This window comes from Schistocerca gregaria, chromosome 1, assembly GCF_023897955.1.
Source record: "Schistocerca gregaria isolate iqSchGreg1 chromosome 1, iqSchGreg1.2, whole genome shotgun sequence".
In the NCBI taxonomy this organism is placed as follows: Eukaryota; Metazoa; Arthropoda; class Insecta; order Orthoptera; family Acrididae; genus Schistocerca; species Schistocerca gregaria.
In genome coordinates this window covers 635927682-635953112 of record NC_064920.1, presented here as the reverse complement: position 1 = coordinate 635953112, position 25431 = coordinate 635927682, and the positions used below count along the sequence as shown (strand labels likewise).

The following is a 25431-nucleotide window of genomic DNA, read 5'->3' as shown; positions in this document are numbered from 1 at the left end:
ACTACATGGCAAGCACCCATATCATATAACACAGCCACACATCGATCAAGACGCATCCAACACCTGGCTAAGAAAAGGCAATATATACAGTGAGACGGAAGGATTCATGATTGCAATACAGTAGAAGAAGAATGGGTAGCTTTGAGGGATGAAATATTGGAGGCAGCAGAGGATCAAGTAGGTAAAAAGATGAGGGCTAGTAGAAATCCTTGGGTAACAGAAGAGATAATGAATTTAATTGATGAAAGGAGAAAATACAAAAATGCAGTAAATGAAGCAGGCAAAAAGGAACACAAATGTCTAAAAAATGAGATCAATAGGAAGTGCAAAATGGCTAAGTGCAGATGGCTAGAGGACAAATGTAAGTATGTAGAGGCTTATCCCACGAGGGGTAAAATAGATACTGCCTACAGGAAAATTAAAGACCTTTGGAGAAAAGAGAACCATTTGCATGAATATCAAGAGCTCAGATGGAAACCAAGTTCTAAGCAAAGAAGGGAAAGCAGAAACCAGAAAGGTGGAAGGAGTGTATAGAGGGTCTATACAAGGGCGATGTACTTGAGGACAATACTATGGAAATGGAAAAGGGTGTAGATGAAGAATAAATGGGAGATATGATACTGCATGAAGAGTTTGACAGAGCACTGAAAGACCTGAGTCGAAACTAGGCCCCGGGAGTAGACAACATTCCATTGGAACCACTGACAGCTTTGGGAGAGCCAGTCCTGACAAAACTCGACCATCTGGTGAGCAAGATGTATGAGGCAGGTGAAATACCCTCAGACTTCAAGAAGAATATAATAATTCCAAACCCAAAGAAAGCAGGTGTTGACAGATGTGAAAATTAACAAACTATCAGTTTAATAAGCCACAGCTGCAAAATATTAACATGAATTCTTTACAGACAAATGGGAAAACTGGTAGAATCTGACCCCAGGGAAGATCAGTTTGTGTTCTGTAGAGATGTTGGAACACGTGAGGCAATACTGACCGTACGACTTATCTTGGAAAATAGATTAAGGAAAGCTTTTGACAATGTTTACTGGAATACTCTCAAATACAGGGAGCGAAAGGCTATTTACAATTTGTACAGAAACCAGATGGCAGTTATAAGCGTCAAGGGACATGAAAGGGAAGCAGTGGTTGGGAAGGGAGTGAGACAGGGTTGTAGCCTCTCCCCGATGCTATTCAATCTGTATATTGAGCAAGCAGTAAAGGAAACAAAAGAAAAATTCAAAGTAGGAGTTAAAATCCATGGAGAAGAAATTAAAACTTTGAGGTTCGCTGCTGACATTGTAATTCTGTCAGACAGCAAAAGACCTGGAAGAGCAGCTGAACGGAATGGACACTGTCTTGAAACAAGGATATAAGATGAACATCAACAAAAGCAAAACGAGGATAATGGAATGTAGTCAAATTAAATCAGGTGATGCTGAGGGAATTAGATTAGGAAATGAGACACGTAAAGTAGTAAAGGAGTTTTGCTATTTGGGGAGCAAAATAAGTGATGATGGTCGAAGTAGAGAGGATATAAAATGTAGACTGGCAATGGCAAGGAAAGCGTCTCTGAAGAAGAAAAATGTCAGGAAGTCGTTTCTAAAAGTATTTGTGTGGAGTGTAGCCATATATGGAAGTGGAACATGGACAATAAATAGTTTGGACAAGAAGAGAATAGAAGTTTTTGAAATGTGGTACTACAGAAGAATGCTGAAGATTAGATGGGTAGACCACATAACTAATGAGGAGGTATTGAACTGCATTGGGGAGAAGAGGAGTTTGTGGCACAACTTGACTAGAAGTAGTGATCGGTTGGTAGGACATATTCTGAGGCATCAAGGGATCACCAATTTAGTATGAAGGGCAGCGTGGAGGGTAAAAATCAAAGAGGAAGACCAAGAGATGTATACACTAAGCAGATTCAGAAGGATGTAGGCTGCAGTAGGTACTGGGAGATGAAGCAGCTTGCACAGGATAGAGTAGCATGGAGAGCTGCATCAAACCAGTCTCAGGACTGAAGATAACAGCAACAACAGCAACAACAGCAACAACAACAACAACAACAACAATAATAATAATAATAATAATAATAATAGTAAGCAATACTTAAATAAATAAACATAAAAACCAATAATTATCTGTAACAATGCATTCCCTGATACTAAAGACCTTGTCAAAACAGAGATTTACAGGAAACAATAAAATACCTGACTTACTTTTTGTCTGGTATGAGATATAATGAATGATTCCCAGTAATTCACCATTCTTGTTGCATGGTAGGCTTACACAAGGACTAAATTTGACTAACTGGGAAGGATCTAAATAAAATGCTTAAATACTGTGTCACTATGGAATGAGATTACAGCTATAAATACCTACATTCTTTTGAGAGTAGGTCCTAGCAAAAATTTTGTAAATATTATATGTGCATACATATTTGGAAATTGGGGAGAGTACTCCTCAGCTTTAGAAGCTTGTTCATGTTTTGTCCTACACTATAATCCCTCACTATTACAGTAATAAAGATTTAAATCAATACTATAATGGTGCAGAAGGTAGGAATGAATAAATCTTGCATGGCAGGACGTGCTAGAGTCTTCCATGGGCATTGTTGGATCCATAGGTGGTTTGGGAGACAGTGACATATGAGAAAGCTGCAGACAAACCAATGGTGCTTTATTAACTTACCCAGCTTACAGTCTCCTGAGTGTACTCTTATTTTCTGGTGTGGTTTGGTGGTGCCTTGTAATATTCCGGTCCTGTGGCTGCAAGTGATGGTGTACAATGAGCAGCGTGTATGTGCATTTGAGGAAGTGCAGTGCTGATATAGCTTCTTCTGTATGCTGCCACTGTTGCTGACCGCAGCAGGCAAGCACCACTTGTGGCTTTCTTCAGCACAGGGTAGCAGGCAGCAGCAATTGCACCCCCATGGAGGTGGAGCCATCTGCATCATTAGTGCAGTGCTGAACCGTTCAGGCTCAACATCATACAACTGCCCAGCTGTTTGTCGATAAAGATCTGGTTCAGACACACTTGACTACTGCTGCTCCCTGCTGATGTCACTGTAACAGTGGTGTTGGTGTGCCTCATGGAATAGTCTGGAGAGGGGTGATAACTCAGTTGTCATAATTGGGGTTGCAGTACTCCCTGCAGACCGGCCTGGTGTTGGTAGGTGCTGCCTTTCTTCATTGACACATTTGCGAAGCTGCTGACTTCATAGTCAACTGTATAGCATTGCCTCTAGTAAAAATAGTAGAAATAAATTGCAGAGACTTAACAATGGAGAAGAGTTATCTATGCTCTCAGAATTATAAATATTATTATCTGTATTTTTTGTATAAAGATAAGTGGTTTTTGTTTCACTGCCTTGTCAATTCTGCAGTCCTTGCTGAAAGATGTTAAATTTTTATGGTCTGTAACTGATGCAATTATTTGTAGCAGGAATATAATTTTGTTGAATAAATATGAGATTAATAATTGTAGTGCATATTTTTGTGAGTAGCTAGTACCTATCCTGTATATGATTCAATATGTAATAATTAAATGTTGCCCTGGCCATTTCTTTGTAGGCTCAAGGTTGTAGCAACATCATTAATGACAAAAATTATGTAAGTTCTTCCAACAGTTATATTATACTGAAAGTATAAAAAGGATAATTTTAATAATCTGAAAACGGCGTCCTGCAATATTTTTCAATTCACACTAGGCCAGAGGGACACTTTTTATTAATGACAATATCAATAAATGCTTACGCTGCCATTGCACATAGGCAGCTATCCTGAAACATCCAGCCACTCAGAAAAAATAATTAAGTATTGTTTAAATGTATTATTGCATAAAAGTTAAAAAGGATTTTAATCCATCGTGGGTAGGACAGATGTCTTCACATTGGGATATGTATGCAATTGTTGGTGATAGCATCCTAAGAAAAATGAGCCATGGCTTTTAACATACATAAAAGAGAAAAGATTCATTGTTTTTATTTTTCAAAACTATTTCATACAGTAAGAATGATGGCATGGTATTGTTGCTTGAATTATTAAATCAATCATGTATTATCATTTAAAATTAAGCGATAACTGGCAGTCAGTAACCAACTTGGCTGTGGCATGCTTTTGGTATGGTGCTTCACTGCTGGTTCTGTCTCATTTATAACTTTATCCTTTCTAATACATAAATGTTTTACTAAATGGTTACTAAATCTGTACTTTGAATTTAGGATCCTGTTTCCAGGACTGACACTGCATGTCAGCCTATTGCATGTTCATGAGTTACTCTGCCCTGCTGTTCGTGAAACATACTCTTGACTTTCCTATTTAATCCTTCGACATTGCTCTGTAGTTTCCAAATCAATGAAATATGTCGAATTGGTGCATACTTAAACACAAGCTCTGTGTAGCTAATCTACTGAAGGGATCATTTGGTTTTAGCAATTATTTGTGTTCTACATCACGTGTTACTACAGTGAATTCTCAGCCAACTAAGAAACATTAGTTACAGGTTATGCTGTAGTCAGGTGCTCAGAATTTCTTTTCTGTAGTTGACTGATTGCATTTGGCTCTGTTCTAGAGGCAAGAAGAGAATGGAACTGGATGCTGTTATTTGTCGATTTCGTATGATAAGGCTTCCTTGACTGCAAAATTAGGTGTGTCGATAACCAAGACGAATAGTTTTTCAAAGTCTGAATAAGCCAATACAGAAGGCATCAAAGTTGTTTCTAGTGTTTGCATTGATAGTGAATGTTTCGAACTCCAAGTAAAAACTGCTCCTTTGTTGAGTTCTTGTTCTCATGTGTGCTAAATCGGCATATGTCTGAATGAATCTCCAGTAAAAATGTGCAAGGCCTAGGAATGCCTGCAGTTCTTTCTCATTTACCAATTCTGGATAATTTTTCACAGCGTCTACTAGTTGTAAATTAGGTTGGGCTCCATCTGCTGTTATCCTGTGTCTTAAATATTCTACTGCAGGTACAGCTAAATGACACTTTGACATGGATAGGAAAAGATTTTTCACTGTGCAGTCTTTCCAATACTGCATGCTGTTGTATGTCTTGGCTGAAAATACTAACATCGTCAAGGTAACTTGGACATTGTGCGGGCATTCATCCTCAGAGGACAGTATCCACCAGTCGTTGAAATGATGCTGACTCATTCTGAAAATCGAAAGGAATACGATTATACCTGTATACATCTGTATGTATATTAAATGGTGTTAGACCTGTCATTTGGTTAAATCACAAACAAAGATGAGTTTGCATGAACCAAGATAATCCAAGAAGTGTACCTGATTTGACAATGAATGAATATCCAGTAATGTTAAAGAATGCATCTTCCTCTAATCACAATAAAACTTTTACTAAAGTTCTTCTCTGTGTTTTCCTGACAAGAACCATGGGCAATACCCAGGGTGGATGTGATGGTTCTCCAGGTTCAGTGGACCCAGCTTCCAGCTGTCATTAATCACCTATTTTACTAAGGCTTGTTGACTATGTGGAATTATGTACAGTCATTGACTGATGGGTACTGCTCCTCCCAGATGTATCCTGTGTCAGGCTTAGGGACTTGCTGGAACATTACTCCATTCTCAGAAAATATTAGAGAAGCCAAGTAGCACTAGGGAAATTAGTTTTGGCCTGCTGGCGACAAAAGGTTTAATTTAGTAAGCATGTCTTGTATGATTGGTTAGAATTCTTTGTCACTTCTTCATACTGTCATTAGGTGGACAATAATTTACTACCTGTATGTCTTACTCGTTAGTAGGTACTTGTCACATCTTGTGAATCTGTGTTCAGCACTGTTGCAACAGTAGTTCCTCACAGTGTTCCACTTCTGCAATACTAATATTAGCAATGTTTAATGGAACACCCTGTTCACCTTTTGGCTCTTCTTCAATGATATTGACAGTTCTTTTTATATAGCAGTGTCTCTGGACTAGCAAGTCACCATTTGCTGCTGACTCTTTTAATAACAAATTACTTCCACTGCACTTTGGCATCTTCATTTTGATATACAATGTTTTTCTTGTTCCTGGGAGGGGGTTTTGCATTCACATTCAGTCAAATGTACATCAGCTTGTAATGGTGTTATTGCATCACTACTTGGTTTGCGCATTCCCACAGCACCTCTAACATTCCTTTGCATCTGACCTTAGGGTTTTAACTGAAGCCATAATTGTTATGATCAGATTGAATTTGTCTTTCTGCTACACTGATCTGAGAGTGGTGAGATATTAGAAAATCTAATCCCCATAAATCTTTGTAGTCTTTTTCTGTGCTCCTTATCAGTTGCATTTCTGCCACACATTTATATTGACCTGTAATTGTGCACCCAGTTGCCATTTGACCTTTTAATAATACAGCTTAGCTGCTATAAACTCGCTTTGTTGACTGTTTGGCACCACATCAGAAAAATTTCAGCCCTTGTGTCAACTATGAAATTGTGTCCGTGGTAAGCTGTGTTACTGAGCAGACCTTTGGAACTGTCGTCATTGGAGATCAGAGTAACTACTGCTTCATGGGGCAGAAATAGGGATGGCCCTTTTGGCCTCCTCCCAAAGCTTTTCGTCTTTGGTCTAGTGTGTCTCTTTGTATGTTTACTTATCATATGTCCTTGAACTACACAAGGGGAGGGGGGGGGGGGAGAGGGAGAGAGAGAGAGAGAGAGAGAGAGAGAGAGAGAGAGAGAGAGAGAGAGGGGGGGGGGGATTGTCTCATTTGCTAAACAATGGCAAGAGACTGCTATTTGTTGTTACTTACACTGCTGCTTTCTTTGATAATGATCAGCAAGAACCAAATAACAGACTGCGTATGACAGAAGATGTTCTAAACCAGAGTTTAGTGAAAATTTTTCTCTGTTTGAAAATCTATTCAGACGCCTCTTTAGTACATTACATTCTGCACAGAAATTAGTCATCTTAGATTTAAAAATGTAGTCAATTGCCGTGCTTCATTTCTGACTGTATCACTATTAGGCATAAGAATAATACGAATATAAACATGACATGATATGTATATTCTTCCGCGTTTGCTGTTGTCTCACTCTAGTTTCGTAGTTTATTAGGCAGACAGGATTTAAATGAGATAGCAGCAAACATGAAAGAATACATGGCAAAATGTTTATATTCGTATTATTCTCATGGTGAAGAGAATACTGCATGTGATTCACAATTCATAAAAGTTCCTATTAGCAACCATCTCTTCTCACAGGTAGGAAAAAATTCAGAATGTAGAGTTGGCCATATTGACAAAAACCCCAAACAGTCCTGCCAGTCAGATTTTCGTAGTATATTGAAATGCTGCTACATTCAAAGATGAACAATACAGAATTTGTATTTACGTCGTTGGATAATGTATGAAAATGAAAATGCAGTGGTCAAAACTCGGGGGCGGAGAAAAAAAGCTGGTCTTCCACTTTTTATTTACTGACGCAGAGGTTTTGGCGCCAGTATTTATCTTTGTGCGTGCAAAGCAAGCCTGTGTAGCGCTACATATATTCAACTGCATAAGTTAGTTGTGGCGGCACCTACCAACATTTTTCATAACTTGAGATTACAAAAACCGGAAAAAAAGTGCAGCTTAGATTCGAGTAAATATCGTAAACCTTGCTGTGTTTTCCCTCTAGTACTATTGTACAGGTTACTGTTTAAATTTGTCGTGGGCAGCTTCACAGCTGCACACAGTATCACAAGTGATGAAATTGAGTGCATTGTATTGGATTCACAGTTTTGCCTCAGTCATTTGGTCACTCACACGGAATCCTAAAGTAACTGCATGTTCCAGTTTACTAAAAAATATGTGAACATCCTCATCTGATCCTCCACAAAAAACTGAAATTGCATGGATTGAAGAAAAGTTCTTAATTACCATTGAATCCATTGCACTTTCATTGGTTACTCTCAGGGGTCTGCTATTTACTTGACCCACTTTGCTCCTCTTCTTCATCTGGTTTTAATTGCTGCATTTCCAAGCATAATCACTCTGTAACAGTCTGTAAATACACGTCTTGCTGTATGTCAGTTATAACTGATTACCCAGTTACTCCACTTATTAAAAATTTGCCATTAATGCTGTTCACAAGCACATCAAGAAAAACCAGTATGTGCAGTAGTCCTACTTTCAGTGCTAGGTCTCACTCCACTGTATCACTGTAGAGAAGTGCTTCAACTGAGGAGTGTTATGTGGATCAGCTTCATACTAGTTCCATTTTTTCATTTTCGGGTACACTTACAAGCTTGCACAAATAATACCATTGACTGATACACCCCATGGAAGACTGTAGGTTTTCTTCTCTCCTCAGAAATTGTGACGGGTAAAAGAACATGGAGGATCCCACATCTGACAATCTATGTTACGGGATTTCATTCAGGATGAGCAGTGATGGGGTGTGGGATCATGAAGGGCAAGCAGGTGGTCAATACTAATAGCCATAGTCCAGTTAATTGTGCTGATCTTTATTTTTATTATGCTACATACATACATAGAAAATACACACACACGCGCGCACACACACACACACACACACACACACACACACACACACACACACACACACACACACACACACACAAAAGTATGTGTAGTTTAGGCCCTGGCATTGCACCAGCCTACGCTAGTTGGGAAGGACACTGGCTTTGGGATTTTATATGTAAAGCAGGGATGTAAAAGTGTCTCCTATCATGGTTTATTTGTGTTTCAACACTTTAGTCTGTAAAGTTGGTGTTATCAAGTGATAATAAATCATCTTAATCACAGCTATTAATCAGTTCATAATACTAATTTGTTTGTAAACATGCAGGTAGCATTGACTGTGCTTGAAGCCAATCAGGAGAAGCTACTGTCTTGCCATGATGATGGAGAAGCCATGCAACTTCTGGGAGAATATCTGGAGGGTGTGTATAATGAGGAAGGGCATTCAGTGAGTCGCAACAAGGATGCGGAACAAGTGAACAAGGTTTGTGTGTTTTGTTGAGTGTTTTTTAATTGGTTTTCTCAAGTTGTAGGCTATTACAGCTTTGTTTGATAAATGTGTTCCGTTGTTCACATCGGTGTCAAATCAGGTAGAGGGAATCAGTAGTATATGCTTTCTGATATTTTGATGTCCGATGACAATTTCTGTATCAACTGTAAAATCAGAAATCTGATTTCGTGCAAACATCTACTCTCTTAAAAAAAAAAAAAAAACACTTTTCATATAAAACATGCACATGGCTGTGTTAATGGAAGGTCCAGGATAGTTTATAAATAATGGAACTTATAAAGATAACAACTTATGGTTTAACTGAGGTGCTGAGCTGTTGACAGACAGTGAAGGAGACTGACAATGCATTTTTTGGTGATATTTGTTTTAAGTACATTAGGCATATTTCTCTGCCTAATGTTTTGTCTTCCTATGCTGGTGACATCAGAGGCTGTAACTACTCTTCACTCAGTTATAGTCTCAAACAAGCCCAGCAAGCCAAACTGTTTGAGACTGAGAATGTTGCTAGGTTTTGGGTGAATCCTCCTTCAGCACTGCTTCAATACACATACACCTTCACAGCAACACTGTTCTGGTTGTCAACACTGCTGGCACTGCAGCTCAACTGAGGCGAGGTCTTGTGTTGGTTGGAGGAGGCAAAAGGGATATAGATATAGAACGGAGGGTGGCTGACAGAAGGGTAAGAAGGAAGCAGGCACACAGGATAGGATTGTGGCACCAGTTGAATAAGGGAGGATTGTGGATCAGTTATTCCTCATTTCCAAGCATGACTAGTAGTTGAAATCCTGGCAGGATATGGTTCAGTTGTATAGTCAGAGTTGATATTCAATGATAAGATTATGTTACATTGCAGATGGTTCATGGGAGTAGTCAAAGGATTAAGAGCATGCGTGGGAAATCTTTAGACAGTGCTTGAGGGGCGATAGCTTTCTTTGAAGCCCTTAGTCAGATGTTCAGAGTATTGGGCAATGTATTCCTCATCAGTGTACGTGCTTCATCCAGGAGTGCCCAGACTATAGAAGATAACCATTTTATCCTGGAAGGGATGACAACTATCAAAATGAAGCTAATGTTGATGCTTAGTGGACTTGATGATGACAGATTCTTATGGAGCCATCATCAGCTGCAGATGATCAAGCGAAGCAGTTAGTAGAGATCATGGTGAGATCATAGAGCAAAGAGGACAGCTTGTGTGGACACCTAGCTCAACAGATATTGGACGTATCATCAATCAGTTTGAACCAGACCAAAGATTTTGGATGTTGTGCACCAGGAAGGTTTCTTTAGGTGGCTCATACACAGGTTTACATGTGGGGGTTCCCTTGAATGTACCATGGATTTGTCTGTATATCTTCCCCTTAAAGGAGAAATAGTTATGGGTAAGGATATAGTTTGTTTGGTGGGTTTTGGGTCAGTAGGACATTGGAGGAGATGCTGTTTGATTGTGGCAAGGCTATGGGCACGAGATATGTTGATTTATAAGGTGGTGACATCAGGAGTGTTGAGTAGGGACCCATATGATAATGCAGTGTGGATACGTGAGAGGTTGTGAAAGATGTGGTTTGTCGCTTTGATATGGGAAGCTAGGCTGTGGGCAATAAATTTAGGGATGTTCATCAACAAGAATTGAGATTCTGTGGTGATAGAGTGAACAGGTTCAATGAAGTGTCCAGTATGATTAGGTTTAGGAATTAAGAAATAATGAAATATGTTATGTTGCAAAAGTAGCATTCCATATTAGATTTACCGAGCGAGGTGGCGCAGTGGTTAGCACACTGGACTCGCATTCGGGAGGACGACGGTTCAATCCTGTCTCCGGCTATCCTGATTTAGGTTTTCCGTGATTTCCCTAAATCGTTTCAGGCAAATGCCGGGATGGTTCCTTTGGAAGGGCACGGCCGATTTCCTTTCCAATCCTCCCTAACCCAAGCTTGCTCTCCGTCTCTAATGACCTCGTTGTCGACGAGACGTTAAACACTAACCACCACCACCACCACCATAGTAGATTACTTTTTGTATGTGAAGCAAACTGATATGTGAGCAGTCTCTATGAATTGTCAATACTTTGCTACATGTTTCTAGATTTTAGACTTTAACTTTTATTATCCAGTATGTCTGTATGATGACAGTATTAGAAGAAATTTCAAGCGGAATTGCATGCTTGGTCCTAAAAATATCAGACAGGTATAAGATCCAAATAGTTGAAGCATATGCACCTATGTCTACTCAAACAGATGAAGAGAAAGAATCTTTCTATGATTGTCTTAAGGAAATCTATGGGAAAGGCAGAGATTGTTTCTATAAATTCATAATTGGAGACTTGAATGCCAAAGTTGGAACATACAAAGAAAGTTGTTGGCAAATATGGAGTAGACAAAAGAAATGATGGAGGTGAGAGATTGGTACAATTTTCAGAATGCATGAAAACACCTACTATGAATGTTTTTCAAGAAGCACCCAAGCCGCAAATGGACTTGGAAGAGTCCTAACTTTGAAATGAAAAACAAGATAGACTTCATTCTCACCAATAGGTCTCAAAACATTAAAGATGTCACTGTGTTAATCAGGTTCAAGACAAGCATTGATCATTGATTGGTAAGAATAAGATTGGAATTTAATACAAAATATGAAAGATTAAAAATAATTAAATGAAAAAGTAAAATTTTAAATGTCAAAAGTCTTGAAGAATGGAAAGAGGAATTTCATGAAAGAATTCAGAGAAAATTATAAGAATGTGAAGCAGAAGTAGTATCATAGGTACTAATTATGACAGCTGAAGAAGTGGGTGGCTTATGTAAATCTCATACCAACCCAAGAAACTGACAAATAAAACAACAGGTTTGATGGACAAGAGAAGAAGAATGAAAGTTGATACAGACAAAGATATGATAGAATGTGCAGAGCTGTGCAATGCTCTGAGAAAGAGCATGTAAGGTGACATCAAGATGCATGAAGACGACCTGCTAAAAGCCAGTCTTGAGAATAAATGTAGTTTAAAGAAAGCCAATTGAATGCTTATGATTTGAAGGAATCAGCTAATATCATTAGAACAGACCAAGGCTGAATTACAGACAAGAAAAAAAATACTTCAATATATTGGAAATTTCTGTACTAACCTATACAGTAAAATCAATGATGATACCTTAATCCTAGACGAATTTGATGCTTCTGTCTCCCAAATTCCAGAAATACTTCCATCAGAAGTCAAACATGAAATAGACAATATGAAGAAAAGGGACTGCTCCAGGTAGTGATGACCTCCCAGTCTATGTTCTAAAGCTGCTGGATAAGGAATGCAAAAATCATTTAGCTAAGATATTTTCAGCTTGTTTGCACCATGGAACATTACCAAGAGACTGGAACAAAGCCAAAATAATTCTATTACATAAGAAAGGTAGTACCAAAGATATAAAGAACTATCGTCCTATCAGTTTACTCTCCACAGTGTACAAAGCTTTCACTAGGATCTTGACTGCCAGATTGAGCACTACACTTGACCAGGCTCAACCCATTGAGAAAGCCGGTTTCTGATCAGGATTTAGCACGGTTGACCATATCTTCACGCTACGGGAAATAATTAGTAGAACAAATGAGTATGTTCTACCCTTTTGCCTTGCTTTTATAGACTTTGAAAAGGCCTTTGATTGGATCAATCACCCAACTATGTTTGCGGCTCTTAAAGAACAAGGAGTAGAACAGGGCTATATCAAAATCCTACATAACATTTACGAAACCTCCACAGCCTTTGTGTGTGTTACTGAAGATACTGACGAATTTCCCATTGAAAAGGGTGTAAAGAAAGGTAATTCTATACATCCCAAACATTTTCAGCAGTCTTAAAAAAAGCCATGTCTAAATTGAATTGGGTAGAAAAGGGAATTCAAGTTCTCAGAAAAAGACTAATTAACTTGAGGTTTGCGGATGATATTGTCCTATTTGCAAATAACATAGAACAACTTCAAGTATTAGTTAACAAACTTTCAATGGTGTGCTCTGAAGTTGGACTAAAAATGAACATTGATAAAGCCAAGATAATGATCAATGAATGGACACCCGAGGGAAGTATGTCAGTTGGAAGTACACAACTCCAAAGAGTCACAGAATATATCTATCTGGGTCAACTGATAAACATGAAAGAAGATTTAAAACCAGAAATATTACAATGAATTAAATTAGGCAGGCAAGCTTATGGGAGGCACTCTTCAATTTTGAAATCTAAGATGTTGGTTGAGCTGAAGAAATTTATTTTTAACCAATGTATATTGCCATTAATACCTTATGGCTGTGAAACATGAACATTAAATGAGTTCATTGTTAGGAAGCTAACAGTAGCCCAAAGAGGAATGGAAAGATCAATGCTGGGTTACATAAAAAAGACGAACAATGAAGGTCACCAACATAATGGAAAGAGTGAATACATTGAAATGGCAGTGGGGCGGTCATGTTGCTCGAACAAAAGATGGTGGATGGTCTAAACAAGTCCAATTTACCAAAAAAGACATAGAGGAAGACCACCAGACAGATAGGGCAGAGAAATAAGGAAGACAGTGGGATTAAATTTGCAACAGGAAACTCGGGATTGGAAAAAAATGGAAGATCTTACTGGGATGCTTTGTTACACGTCAACTCAGAGGCCACAGCATTAAGTGATAGAACTGGATGATGATGATGATGATGATGATGATGATGATGATGCCCGATTTACCTTAGATTTATTGCATTCATAGAAGGAAATATATCTTTGTCCAGAAGTGTTACAGAAATCAGTTAATTGTTATTGAATAACACTGTGTCCTGTCATAACCACAATGGCCTCACCCAGCACTCTGCTAATGTAGATCAAATTTAGATTCAAATTATCCGATGACAAGAGATATATCTTATATACATACTGCAGTGTGTATAAATCATAATGACTGGTTAAAAAAGGTAGGATTCATTAATCTGAAGAATGGCTTCATCATCACAGAGCTTTACTAGGCATGGTCCACTTTCTCTGGCCTTTGAACTTTTGTATCCCAAAAAAAATTGTTAGCCAGTTATATCCATACATTTATTCATTCATCCCACATAGTGGCTATATTCTGTTACGGAGCACATGCTCAAGACATATGGAATAAATCAATATATACAATAATAAAGTGAAGGAGCTGTTATAAACTGGACTAACATTTATTTGTGTGTTGTAAGAGTAGAAGCCTATTTACAATTAGCATTGCTACCTGAGATTCAGCTAACATGAAGCTTTAATCCTTCAAACTAAATAATCAGAAAAGTTGTAGGTGGTGACTGAGGTATTTTGCTGACTTTCTTTTGATTTTGTAAAGATTCTAAATCCATGCTGGTCACTGGACTCGCTCTGAGTTATGGTTTGGTTATTCTTTGCCATTAACTGTTGTACTTAACCATGGAGGCTTGGTAAGATACCACTAAAATATCAGCACAGGAGTTGTTAATTTAGATGATTCTTTATTTATTTAATGTTTTCTGATGCTTTCTGGTGGGAAAATTTTTGGGTATGTATCATTGGTCACGTGGTAGGACTCTTAGCAGAATGCAGACTGGGCTACCTTGTTTGTCATAACTGAGTCATTATACAGACCTACCTTGCTGGCTTTTGCGAGAAATAGACAGGTGTATACATTAGTTGCTACTGATAACAATATGTTTACCTTGGGCATTTGAAACCACTGCTCTTAGCAATTCGCTCTTGACCTTATTTCAACTAGTAAGATGATGTGGGCGATGTTTTTGCTAATTTGGCAACCACTTGAGTGAATTGTGTCCAGTGGATATAAACAGAAATCATCAACAGTTTTAATGTTGACTTTGTGTCATACTGTCTCAAGTGAATAGGTAATACTGTGTTTCGCCTACTGATGTTGAATGGTATATGAGCTAGTTGCATGATGCTTTGGTGGAGTTGTAAATGAAGTCTGTATGGATATAGTCTCAAGTTTGTCAGAACATGCAGGTTCCTTCTCTTTGGTACTTAATCTTCAATGTCTTGGAGTTTTTGTTGCCTGCTTTCCAGTTAAGTGACCTCCATGTTACTAGCTAACTGCAGTGGTTGTGATTATTTGTCCATTTGAGTTTGCATGTGCTTCTGCGATGGCGGCTGCACCATAAAATTTTGACACAGCTTTTAGATAGCTCTCAAATAAATGTACATATCTTCACTGTTTCCTTCAAAATGACTGACACGATCAGAAGCATGTTCAACATTCCAGATCTGCAAAAGGCTGCATTATGTAAATTATTAAGAGGCAATCATCATGTCTGCAGAATTTGTGGCTGTAATGGATGCTTCATACATTGTAATTAGTGCTGCACTATCTGCTCTAAGAATTCTGAAAAACCTTAGTTCCAAAGAGATGGGAAACTCTTTATCTTGAAATAGGATCATTGAAGTGTTGGTATCGGTGAGACAAGAGGGGAAATCTGTTATCTTTATTTGGGTGAAATCTCAAGGCAGCATTACTGGTAATGAGCTTGCTGAGGCTAGAATCTTTATTTGGACTGAAATCCCAAGCATGTATTAGAGATGCGCTATTTAGATACCTGATTGCACACAGGCAAAGAGAGCTAGGCCAATCAAAAAGACACAAGGGCAAGAACTAAGATTACTCAGCCGTTTAATTTTGAGACAGTGTCATTTGGAACAAAATGATCAATACCACGTGATTAAAACAAAAGTCAAGTCACAGTTCCTTTTTATCAATGGATTACCAGATTAAGTGCACTGACTGTCATCAGACTGTCCCTTAACAATTCATGAGCATAATGCTACCACAGAATGGAATATTGATACCTAATAGATAAATTTCACCCAATTCCAAAGGTACCCTGCAGTTTATAAGGTTAGGCCACTTGTGAAACTAGCAACATAATGTCCAGCAGCCCAACATTATGTTGCTGGGTAGTACATGGTTATGCAATCTAACTAGTTGTCTACCTGTATAGGTGGACACAGCCAAACTGTGGCTAACTGCGAAACCGAACGTGCACCAGACCTTAATACAGGTGGCTGCAGCTTTATCTGTGCTTTTGAATTCTGCCACTCCTCACTGTGCCTTTGAATTCTGCCACTCCTCATTATACGCATATTGAATTCTTGTATCAGTTTTATTTACAGACTTTTAGTTTTAGGTACTATAAATAGTCGGGGGAACTCTTTCATCTTGCTAGAGTTTACCTGATTTCATATGCCAACAGAAGAAATTACAGTGTACTTAGTATATCCTTCAATAATATTTGGTGCAAACAGGATAGCAGCACTCTGACATAAAGTTTTCTACATTCATGACAACATCCATGTATTGAGGAAATTTTAGGATCATGACCACATGCTATTTACCTCACCGAATTGTGTTTTATTAGTAAGTCAGATGTTTACTTCTATCCTCAGTTTGTGATGGTGAAAATAGTGCGACACATTGTAGTATTATGCATCAAAGAGGCTATAGTGTAATCATAATACTAAAATATGTGGTGCAGGCACATACACAAGTGAAATAATGTCATAAGTAGAAAAAATGTCAGTGCGTGACTGACTTGGAAGATGGTTGAAGTTCTGAACCCAAATGTTTCCTGGAAGTATATAACATCTAGGAGCATTCCCAAAATTTTAGAGAAAACTTGAAGATGATCTTTAATACTCAGATATTTCACATCTACTGATTATTTTAAAATCTAATAAAATGATACTTGTTGTTGATTTTCTGATAATTTGGTAATGAGTGACTCATCATTTGCAAAAACAGAGTAGTGGTAGAGACCTGTAACATGAAAATTGGACAAAAGCCCTAAGCTGCCTCCTACTTCAGAGCTTTCAGTGTACAGTTATGCAGAAATTGTAGATAACTTAGTAGTTGGTGTTTATGCAAAGTATCATATTGAGAGTGAAAGACATACCATATAAAACTACCCCACAGATTACAATTGTGTGCTGGACCGAGGCCTTAACCAGTATCTTTGCCTTTTGCAGGCAAGTGATTGATGACTGACAGAGGTCCCAGGTTCAAGCCCTTGTCCAGCACAAAATTTTAATCTGACAGGAAGTTTCAAATCAGTGCACACTCCACTGCAGAGTGAAAATTGACTGTGGAAGTAACATGTAGTTTATATCCCACATATTGCTACTTTACCTTTGTAATATTATGATGTATGATTACTTTTTTATTGTAGTTTTACAGTAAATTTGTAAACTTAATATAATTCACACAGGATATATTTTTTGAGTTTGTCTGTAGATGGATTTGAATTTTTTTAAAATTTTTGATTAGAGTTTGTGATTTGTAGTTATATAACAGTGTTTTCTTTTTACCTACCAGAGCATATCAGTGCAGAGCCTGCTGTATGACGCCTACACACACTATGATACTCTAACTGCTAACAGTATAGAACGCCTCCGCTTGAAGTATAGGTTAAGAGTTGTGCAGCAACTGGAGGATGGCGTTGGTCGTAATGTAATCCGTAGTGTTGCATCAGAGGGTTATTTCACTACAGAAGAGTTGCAGGTAATGTGATATTGATTTTCGTCTTATGGTGGGCGTATTATGTTACTTGTAGAGCAGCAAAGGTATTCCAGTATCATTTTCAAATATGGTTCATTTATCTACTTGATCTTCTCATGTTTGAAAATATAATTTTTATGCAAAAGTATGTCATGTAGACCTGACAGTTTGCTAAAAAAGAAATGAAGAATTTGATAAATTGAGTATACCAGTGAATACTGACATTTTAAATGTGTTATACATAACATATAGTTGAGGCAATTATTGGTCATCTCTTGAGCAAATTTAGAATTCTTGCTACTGCATGGTAAGCTGCATAATCATCTACTTTTAGCATATTAGCGTCCTTTCAAAACTAATGTGTCCCTTTTTTTACTTTGAGGGGTGTCCTAGTCAGATTATGTTGGTGTAGTAGAATTTTTTTAAGTTCTCACTGATTTCCTGTTGGCTTCATTGTGCTGCAGCAGATAGCAACAGCAATGGCAGCAAAGCATTCCAAAATGGGGTTGTCATAGAGTTCCAAAAAAAAAAAAAAAATTGAATTGCCCACTGCTGGAAAAATTACACTAATTGAAATCCATCAGAACTCGCTAAAGGTATGAGATAATACTGTAAGCATGAGTAATGTGAGGCAATGGGTACCGTTGTTTTACTAGTGTTGAAAAAGATATGCATGAAAGTCATATCCTGGCAGACCCTCCCATCCCTCAAAATGATAAGTGTTTTGATCAGCTCATCAATGATTATCAGTGGATTATAACTAGGTAATTGTGTGTACAGCTGACTGTCACAAGAGATTACGTAACCTTGGTCATTACAAAGAGTCTCTTCAATGCTTATAGAAGACCAAAAAATTCATGAAATGGAAATTTGTCTGGCCCTGCTGGAACAATAGCAGGCTGAAGGTGAAACGTTTCTAAGTAACATCATCACAAGAGATGAAATATGTTGTCACCATTGTGAGCCAGAATCTAAAAGACACTCCATAGATTGGTGGCACGTGAATTTCCAACAAAAAAGTAGTAAAAAAAGACACTTATATCTGTAGGTAAAATGATGTGCATGCATCTTCTGTCATGGATAGGGTGTGGTTATTTTGGATGCCTTGGGGCAACTGTCAATCCAAAACACTGAAAGGCAACAGCGTGCTTCCAGATTTTCTGGCGAGGTGGTGTTTCCATTTTATGCGCAATATTTTGATGACCACACTGTCTGATTGGAGTCAATGCAGAAAGTACACACACCAGCAAAGCTTGCAGCACCTGAAGAAGATTGTTGGATTTCTTGCTGGATATTGTGCATGAAATGAAAACAACAACTGGCAGAACATCTGGAATCAAATAATTAACCAGTCACACTGAAAAAGCCTAAGAGGCCACTCCAAGAAAACACTAAGCCAAATGCCCAAATTTCCAGGGTGAGGCCAGAGAAGATGACGAATTTCTCCTTGCAACACTATAACAGCAAGCTGCACAACAGTTTTGCTACCATGGAACTCGCTACAGAATTTGGATGGACTGCCCTACTACATCCACTGTACAGTAGTAATGTGGCAGCTCACAAAAAAAGAGACTATGTGACCAACATTTTCCAGACTCAGATGCCAACAATGCTGTAATACCATGGCTATCCTCAGCTGGATCAGCTTTTTTGAAGTGCAGCATGCAGGTTCTTGCTCACTGTTGGCAAAAGTGCTGGTGACTATGTAGAAAAATTACTGTGTGTGGTCTAAACCTTGCTCTATTTAAGTGTGTTATTGTTTCTGTAAGGTCATGGAGTCCTGGATATGGAAATAACTGGTTATAAGATGGTAATAATGGTTTTCATAGTAGCTTAACCTGATGGAAATATGAAACTTTCTGGCAGATTTTATTTCACCATTGGAAATATGTTGAAGTGATTTACATAGTGCATTTCAGATTTATGTAAAAGCGAAATACACTGATGAGCTAAGATGTAATACCATTGCACAGTGCATTGTGTGCTTGGGTTGGGATAATAGAAGTGTATAAGTGGACCAGAGATGAATGAAGAATCATTTTAGGAATGGTATGGGCCTCAAATGTGGAAATCCACTAACATAAGTTACTTTATCAAAGCAGAGGTGATTATGGCCCCATGTCTAGGAATGACTCCCTCATAAAGAATGATGCTGGTTGGATGTTTGCATACTACTATTGTGAACATCTGAGAAGTGGTTGAAGGATGGTGAATTCATGAGTAGGCAATTAGGTGCTGGATCTCCAAGCCTCATCACAGAATGTGGAGGTTGGAGCCTTGCACATTCTGTAAAGCAGGATATATGTTGATCTGTGGCAGATCTGATGACAAAGTGCAGTGTTGGGGCAAGCAAAAGTGTCTCAGTACACACTGCTCAGCACATGGTGAGCAGGGCCGCTGTAGGTGATGACACTCTGTGTTGCCATGTTGACCCGACAAGACAGTTAATCATGACTGTATTGTGTGGGATTTAATTGAAATTGAATTGTGGATAGTTGGAATTAAATTGCCTGCTCAAATGAATCGCATTTCTTGTTACACCAGGTTGATCGTCATGTCCAGATACACCATCATCCAGGCGTAGGACTGCTCAAAACATGCACTGTGCCATGGACCGAGATCGGTTTTGGCAGCATTATGATATGAGGGGCATTCACTTGGATATCTATAACACCTTTCACAGTAATCAAAGCTATGGACTTGTAAATAATGAAACATCCTGACAGATTAAAGCTGTGTCAGCCCAAGACTCAAACTTGGGACCTTTGCCTTTCACAGACAAGTGCTGTACCAACTGAGCCTCCCAAGCATGACTCATGATCTGTTCTCGCAGCATTACTTCCAACAGTAACTCTTCTCCTACTTTCCAAACTTCACAGAAGTCCAGCACACAATTTTAATCTGCCAGGAAGTTTCACATTAGTGGACGTGCCACCACAGGGTGGAAAATTTATTCCGAACATCCCCCAGCCTGTGGCCAAGCCGTGTCTCTGTAATATTCTTACTTACAGGAGTGTTAGTCCTGCAAGATTCAGAGGATTAGATTAGATTAGATTTACTTTCATTCCAATTGATCCATAGTGAGGAGGTCCTCCAGGATGTAGAACATGTCAGAAAAACAATAATACATGGCAAATATTTACACCTAAAACAAATAAGCTAATGTACCATTCCACAGGTCCCAAGTGGAATGATCGTCATTTTTTTATGAACACTATATGAAAGAGTCATTTTACAAATACTAATGCACTGAATCTAAAATAAAAAAAGTTTTTTATTTATTTACACACACACACACACACACACACACACACACACACACACACACATATATATATATATATATATATATATATATATATTAAAAATAAAGATTCCAAGACTTACCAAGCGGGAAAGCGCCGGCAGACAGGCACATGAACAAAACACACAAACACACACACAGAATTACAAGCTTTCGCAACTGGCAGTTCCTTCCTGACGAAGCAACTGCCAGTTGCGAAAGCTTGTAATTCTGTGTGTGTGTTTGTGTGTTTTGTTCATGTGCCTGTCTGCCGGCGCTTTCCCGCTTGGTAAGTCTTGGAATCTTTATTTTTAATATATTTTTCCCATGTGGAAGTTTCTTTCTGTTTTATTTACATCGTCATATATATATATATATATATATATATATATATATATATATATATATATACAATGAACACATTACTGCACTGAAATTGTGCAGAAGTTGTTATAACACACACACAAATCAGTTAGTTCTACTGAGGAATTCATCAATGGAGTAGAAGGAGTTGGCCACCAACAAATCCTTTAGGTTTCTCTTAAACTGAATTTCATTTGTTGTTAAGGTTTTTATGGCTGCTGGCAAGTTATTGAAAATGTATGTTCCTGAATAATGTACACCTTTTTGTACAAGACTAAGTGACTTTAAATCCTTGTGAAGATTATTCTTATTTCTAGTATTGATTCCGTGAATTGAGCTGTTGGTTTGAAAAAGTGATATATTTTTAATGACAAATTTCATTAAGGAATAACTATATTGGAAAGCAGTAGTTAATATCCCTAGTTCCTTAAACAGGTTTCTGCAGGATGTTCTTGAGTTCACACCATATAGAACTCTTACTGCACGTTTTTGTGCCTGGAAAACTTTAGCTTGGCTTGATGAATTACCCCAAAAAATAATCCCATATAACATTATGGAATAAAAGTAAGCATAGTATGCCAGCCTTTTCATTTTTATATCCCCTATGTCTGACACAATTCGCATTGCAAATAGAGATTTGTTAAGATGCTTCAGCAGTTCTGTGGTGTGCTCCTCCCAGTTGAATTTGTTATCAAACTGTAATCCCAAGAATTTAACACTGTCCACTTCTTCTATCTGCTTGTCCTCATATGTTAGGCATATACTCGTGTGACACCCCTTACAAGTTCTGAACTGCATGTAGTGTGTTTTTTCAAAGTTTAGTGACAAGGAATTGGCTAGGAACCAGTGATTAATGTCCACAAATATTTTATTAGCTGATCTTTCTAAGACTACACTTGATTTGCTGTTTATTGCAATGTTTGTATCATCGGCAAACAAAACGAACTTGGCATCTGGTAATATTACTGATGAAAGGTCATTGATATACACAAGAAAAAGGGCCCCAAAATGGAACCTTGTGGGACCCCACGTGTAATTAGTTCCCAGTTGGATGATGCCTGATAGCTTGATACATGTCTCTTTCCTAATAACACCCTTTGTTTCCTGTCAGAGATATAAAATTTGAACCATTTTGCAGCATTTCCTGTTACACTATAATATTCTAATTTACTTAAAGGGATATTGTGATATACACAGTCAAATGCCTTTGACAGATCACAAAATATACCAGTTGCCTGCAATTTTTTGTCTAATGAATTAAGCACATTTTCACTGTAAGTGTAGATAGCCTTCTCAATATCAGAACCCTTTAGAAAACCAAACTGTGACTTTGACAGTATGTTATTTGAGATAAAATGGTTATAAAGCCAATTGTACATTACTTTTTCTAAAATTTTTGAGAATGCTGGCAACAGTGAAATTGGACGGAAATTTGATGCTTTCTTTTTATTTTTATTTTATTTTATTTTTTTATATCTCCCTTCTTAAACAGTGGCTTAACTTCAGCATATTTCAACCATTCATGAGAACTTGTGTGAAGTTTAGAAGATAGGAGGTGAGGTACTGGCGGAAGTGGAGCTGTGATGTCAGTTCGTGAGTCATACTTCGGTAGCTCAGAAGGTAGGGCACTTGCTCACGAAAGGTAAAGGCCACAAGTTAGTCTCATTCCGGCACACAGTTTGGATCTGCCAGGGAGTTTTGTATCAGTGCGTACTCCACTGAGAGTGAAAAATTCATTCTGGAATACATGATCATAATTGTGGACCACTTGCAGCCCTTCATGCTTCGTGTCTTCCCCCCTGGTGATAGCATCTTTCAGCAGGATAACTCCCTGCATCACAAGACCAAAATTATGCTCGAGTGGTTTGAGGAGCATTGCAGTGAACTGGGTTTTATGAATTATCTACCAAATTTGCCTCGTCTGAATGCGATGGAGAAAATTTGTGACATTCAGGCACCAGCTCTTCACCCACAGATTGCCAACCCTTAGTTTATGGAACTGCACAAATCCATGCTATGAGGCATCCTTGCTGTTTCGTGTTCCAAATGTGAAGATGCATGCTATTAAGTATGTGGTCATAACATTTTGGCTCACCAGTGTATAATGAAAAGTTCTGAATAGTACACATTCAGCCTTTTTATGGTTAAGTTTTGATTTGACAGACATTTCTGGAAGTGTGGCATGTGCTAGTCCAATAAGGCAGTTTGGAGAACTTCTGTGAAGTTTGGAGTGAAAGAAATGGACACTAGCAGCAATAAAACCATGAGGGCAGGTTGTGAGTCCTGCCTGTGTGGCTCAGTCGGTAAGTGTATTGCCATTGAAAGGCAAGATTCCAGGTTCAAGTCTGCATCTACATTACACAATCTCTACTTTGAATCCACTTGAAGGGTATGGCAATGGATAATTTCTATAGTAACATATATTAAGGTTCCTTCTCATTTCATACATGGATAGTTTGCAGGAAGATTGTTTGCTTAAATGCCTCTGTGCACACTGTAATTTGTCTAATTTTCTTCTTAATGCTCCCTTTGGGAGTAACACATAGGGGACAGTAGTATATGCAACCTCTTAATTTTGGTCCATATACATTGATGTGAATCCATTATCGTAGGCTGCAGTGTGACAAGGTATTTACCTGACTGTTGCGTAGTTACTTAGAAATAGCTCAGCATGTTAGTCACAGAAATGTGCTCTGGATGATGGCGGAATCCTAGGATGTCACAGGATTGTTTTATCATGAGACATTTAAAGATCACTGAAGTCAAAAGTGACAGTCAACTTATTGATAAGTGCTGCAAAATTTCATTGCAAGTATTAAATCTCTGACAAGAAACTGTATCGCATTCCAGTCTGGTTTAATGTACTTGTTGAGAGTGCTGCAAGGTGTGCACAGATTTTGAATTGGTGTACTCATTATGAATTAGAGGTCTCCTAAAGGAGGAGGGGGGTGGGGGAACAATAATAGCCACAAGTGTGCAAAAAAAGGTAATAATTACATACAATTCATGAATAGGTAAAAATTCTCTGAAATTTATTTCTGTGAAGTTTAAACAGGCAGGAGGTATCTTCTCTCGGAACTGAATGTTCAAAGGCTGCATAGGATTTACTAGTTGTTTCTGAAAAGGGAATGGTCAGAGAACAAAACGTTTGAAGCTGATGACCTTGCTCCTAAAGAAATAGAGTGTAAAGGGAAGGACTGCTACTGAGTCATACTTCCAGGGTTTATTCAGAGCCTAGTATAATATGGTTTGCAATTCTTAGAATGATGTTTACTCACAATGTTTTCAGTTGAAACAGGCATCAAACCTGCTCCAGATGAGGGAACAAATTGAAATTTAATGTCACAATGTGACACAAAGCACTATCCACTCTGTTAAAGAAGAAAAATGATCTAATTCTGTGGACAGTATGGTATGACTGTCAGAAGATCTGGGCACTGCCCAAGCTGCCTGATTAGCAGACCTTTTAAGTTTCCAAATTGAATTAAATAATTTTAGTAATGCTAAAGGTCATTCAAAGTCATATCTTAAGAGAGAGACTTTTAAATCATACATTTGATTTGAAGAAAAGTTTTCTAAAGGAGCAAATGAAGTAACATCATTTTGGTGTGATTGATAATTGTTGATTGTGATTGATAATTGTTTCTTTGTTCCTCCTATTTGGCACTCAATCCATTTATATCTCTTTCCCACTGACATTACTTTTGTTATGAAGATTAGCATCTCCAAAACAAAAGTAATGTCAGTGGGAAAGAGATATAAAGGGACTGAGTGCCAAATAGGAGGAACAAAGTTAGAACAGGTGGATGGTTTCAAGTACTTAGGATGCATATTCTCACAGGATGGCAACATAGTGAAAGAACTGGAAATGAGATGTAGCAAAGCTAATGCAGTGAGCGCTCAGCTACGATCTACTCTCTTTTGCAAGAAGGAAGTCAGTACCAAGACTAAGTTACCTATGCACCGTTCAATCTTTCGACCAACTTTGTTGTATGGAGCGAAAGCTGGGTGGATTCAGTTTACCTTATCAATGAGGTTGAGGTTAAGGATATGAAAGTAGCTAGGATGATTGCAGGTACTAGTAGATGGGAACAATGGCAGGAGGGTCTGCACAATGAGGAAATCAAAGAAAAACTGGGAATGAACTCTATAGATGTAGCAGTCAGGGTGAACAGGCTTAGATGGTGGGGTCATGTTACACGCATGGGAGAAGAAAGATTACCCAAGAGACTCTTGGGTTCAGCAGTAGAGGGTAGGAGGAGTCGGGGTAGACCAAGGAGAAGGTACCTGGATTCGG

General features: G+C 38.2%; 1 protein-coding gene across 2 annotated transcripts in view; it reads left to right on the top strand.

The window, feature by feature from the left end:
- Positions 1–25431, top strand: part of LOC126360331 (TBC1 domain family member 9-like) — a 184812-nt gene that overhangs the window by 98894 nt on the left and 60487 nt on the right. For both annotated transcript variants that reach the window (XM_050007700.1, XM_050007701.1), the window contains exons 15-16: positions 8790–8945; positions 17306–17491. In XM_050007700.1, coding sequence (XP_049863657.1) covers positions 8790–8945; positions 17306–17491 — 342 coding nt within the window. The remainder of the gene's footprint in view (positions 1–8789; positions 8946–17305; positions 17492–25431) is intronic.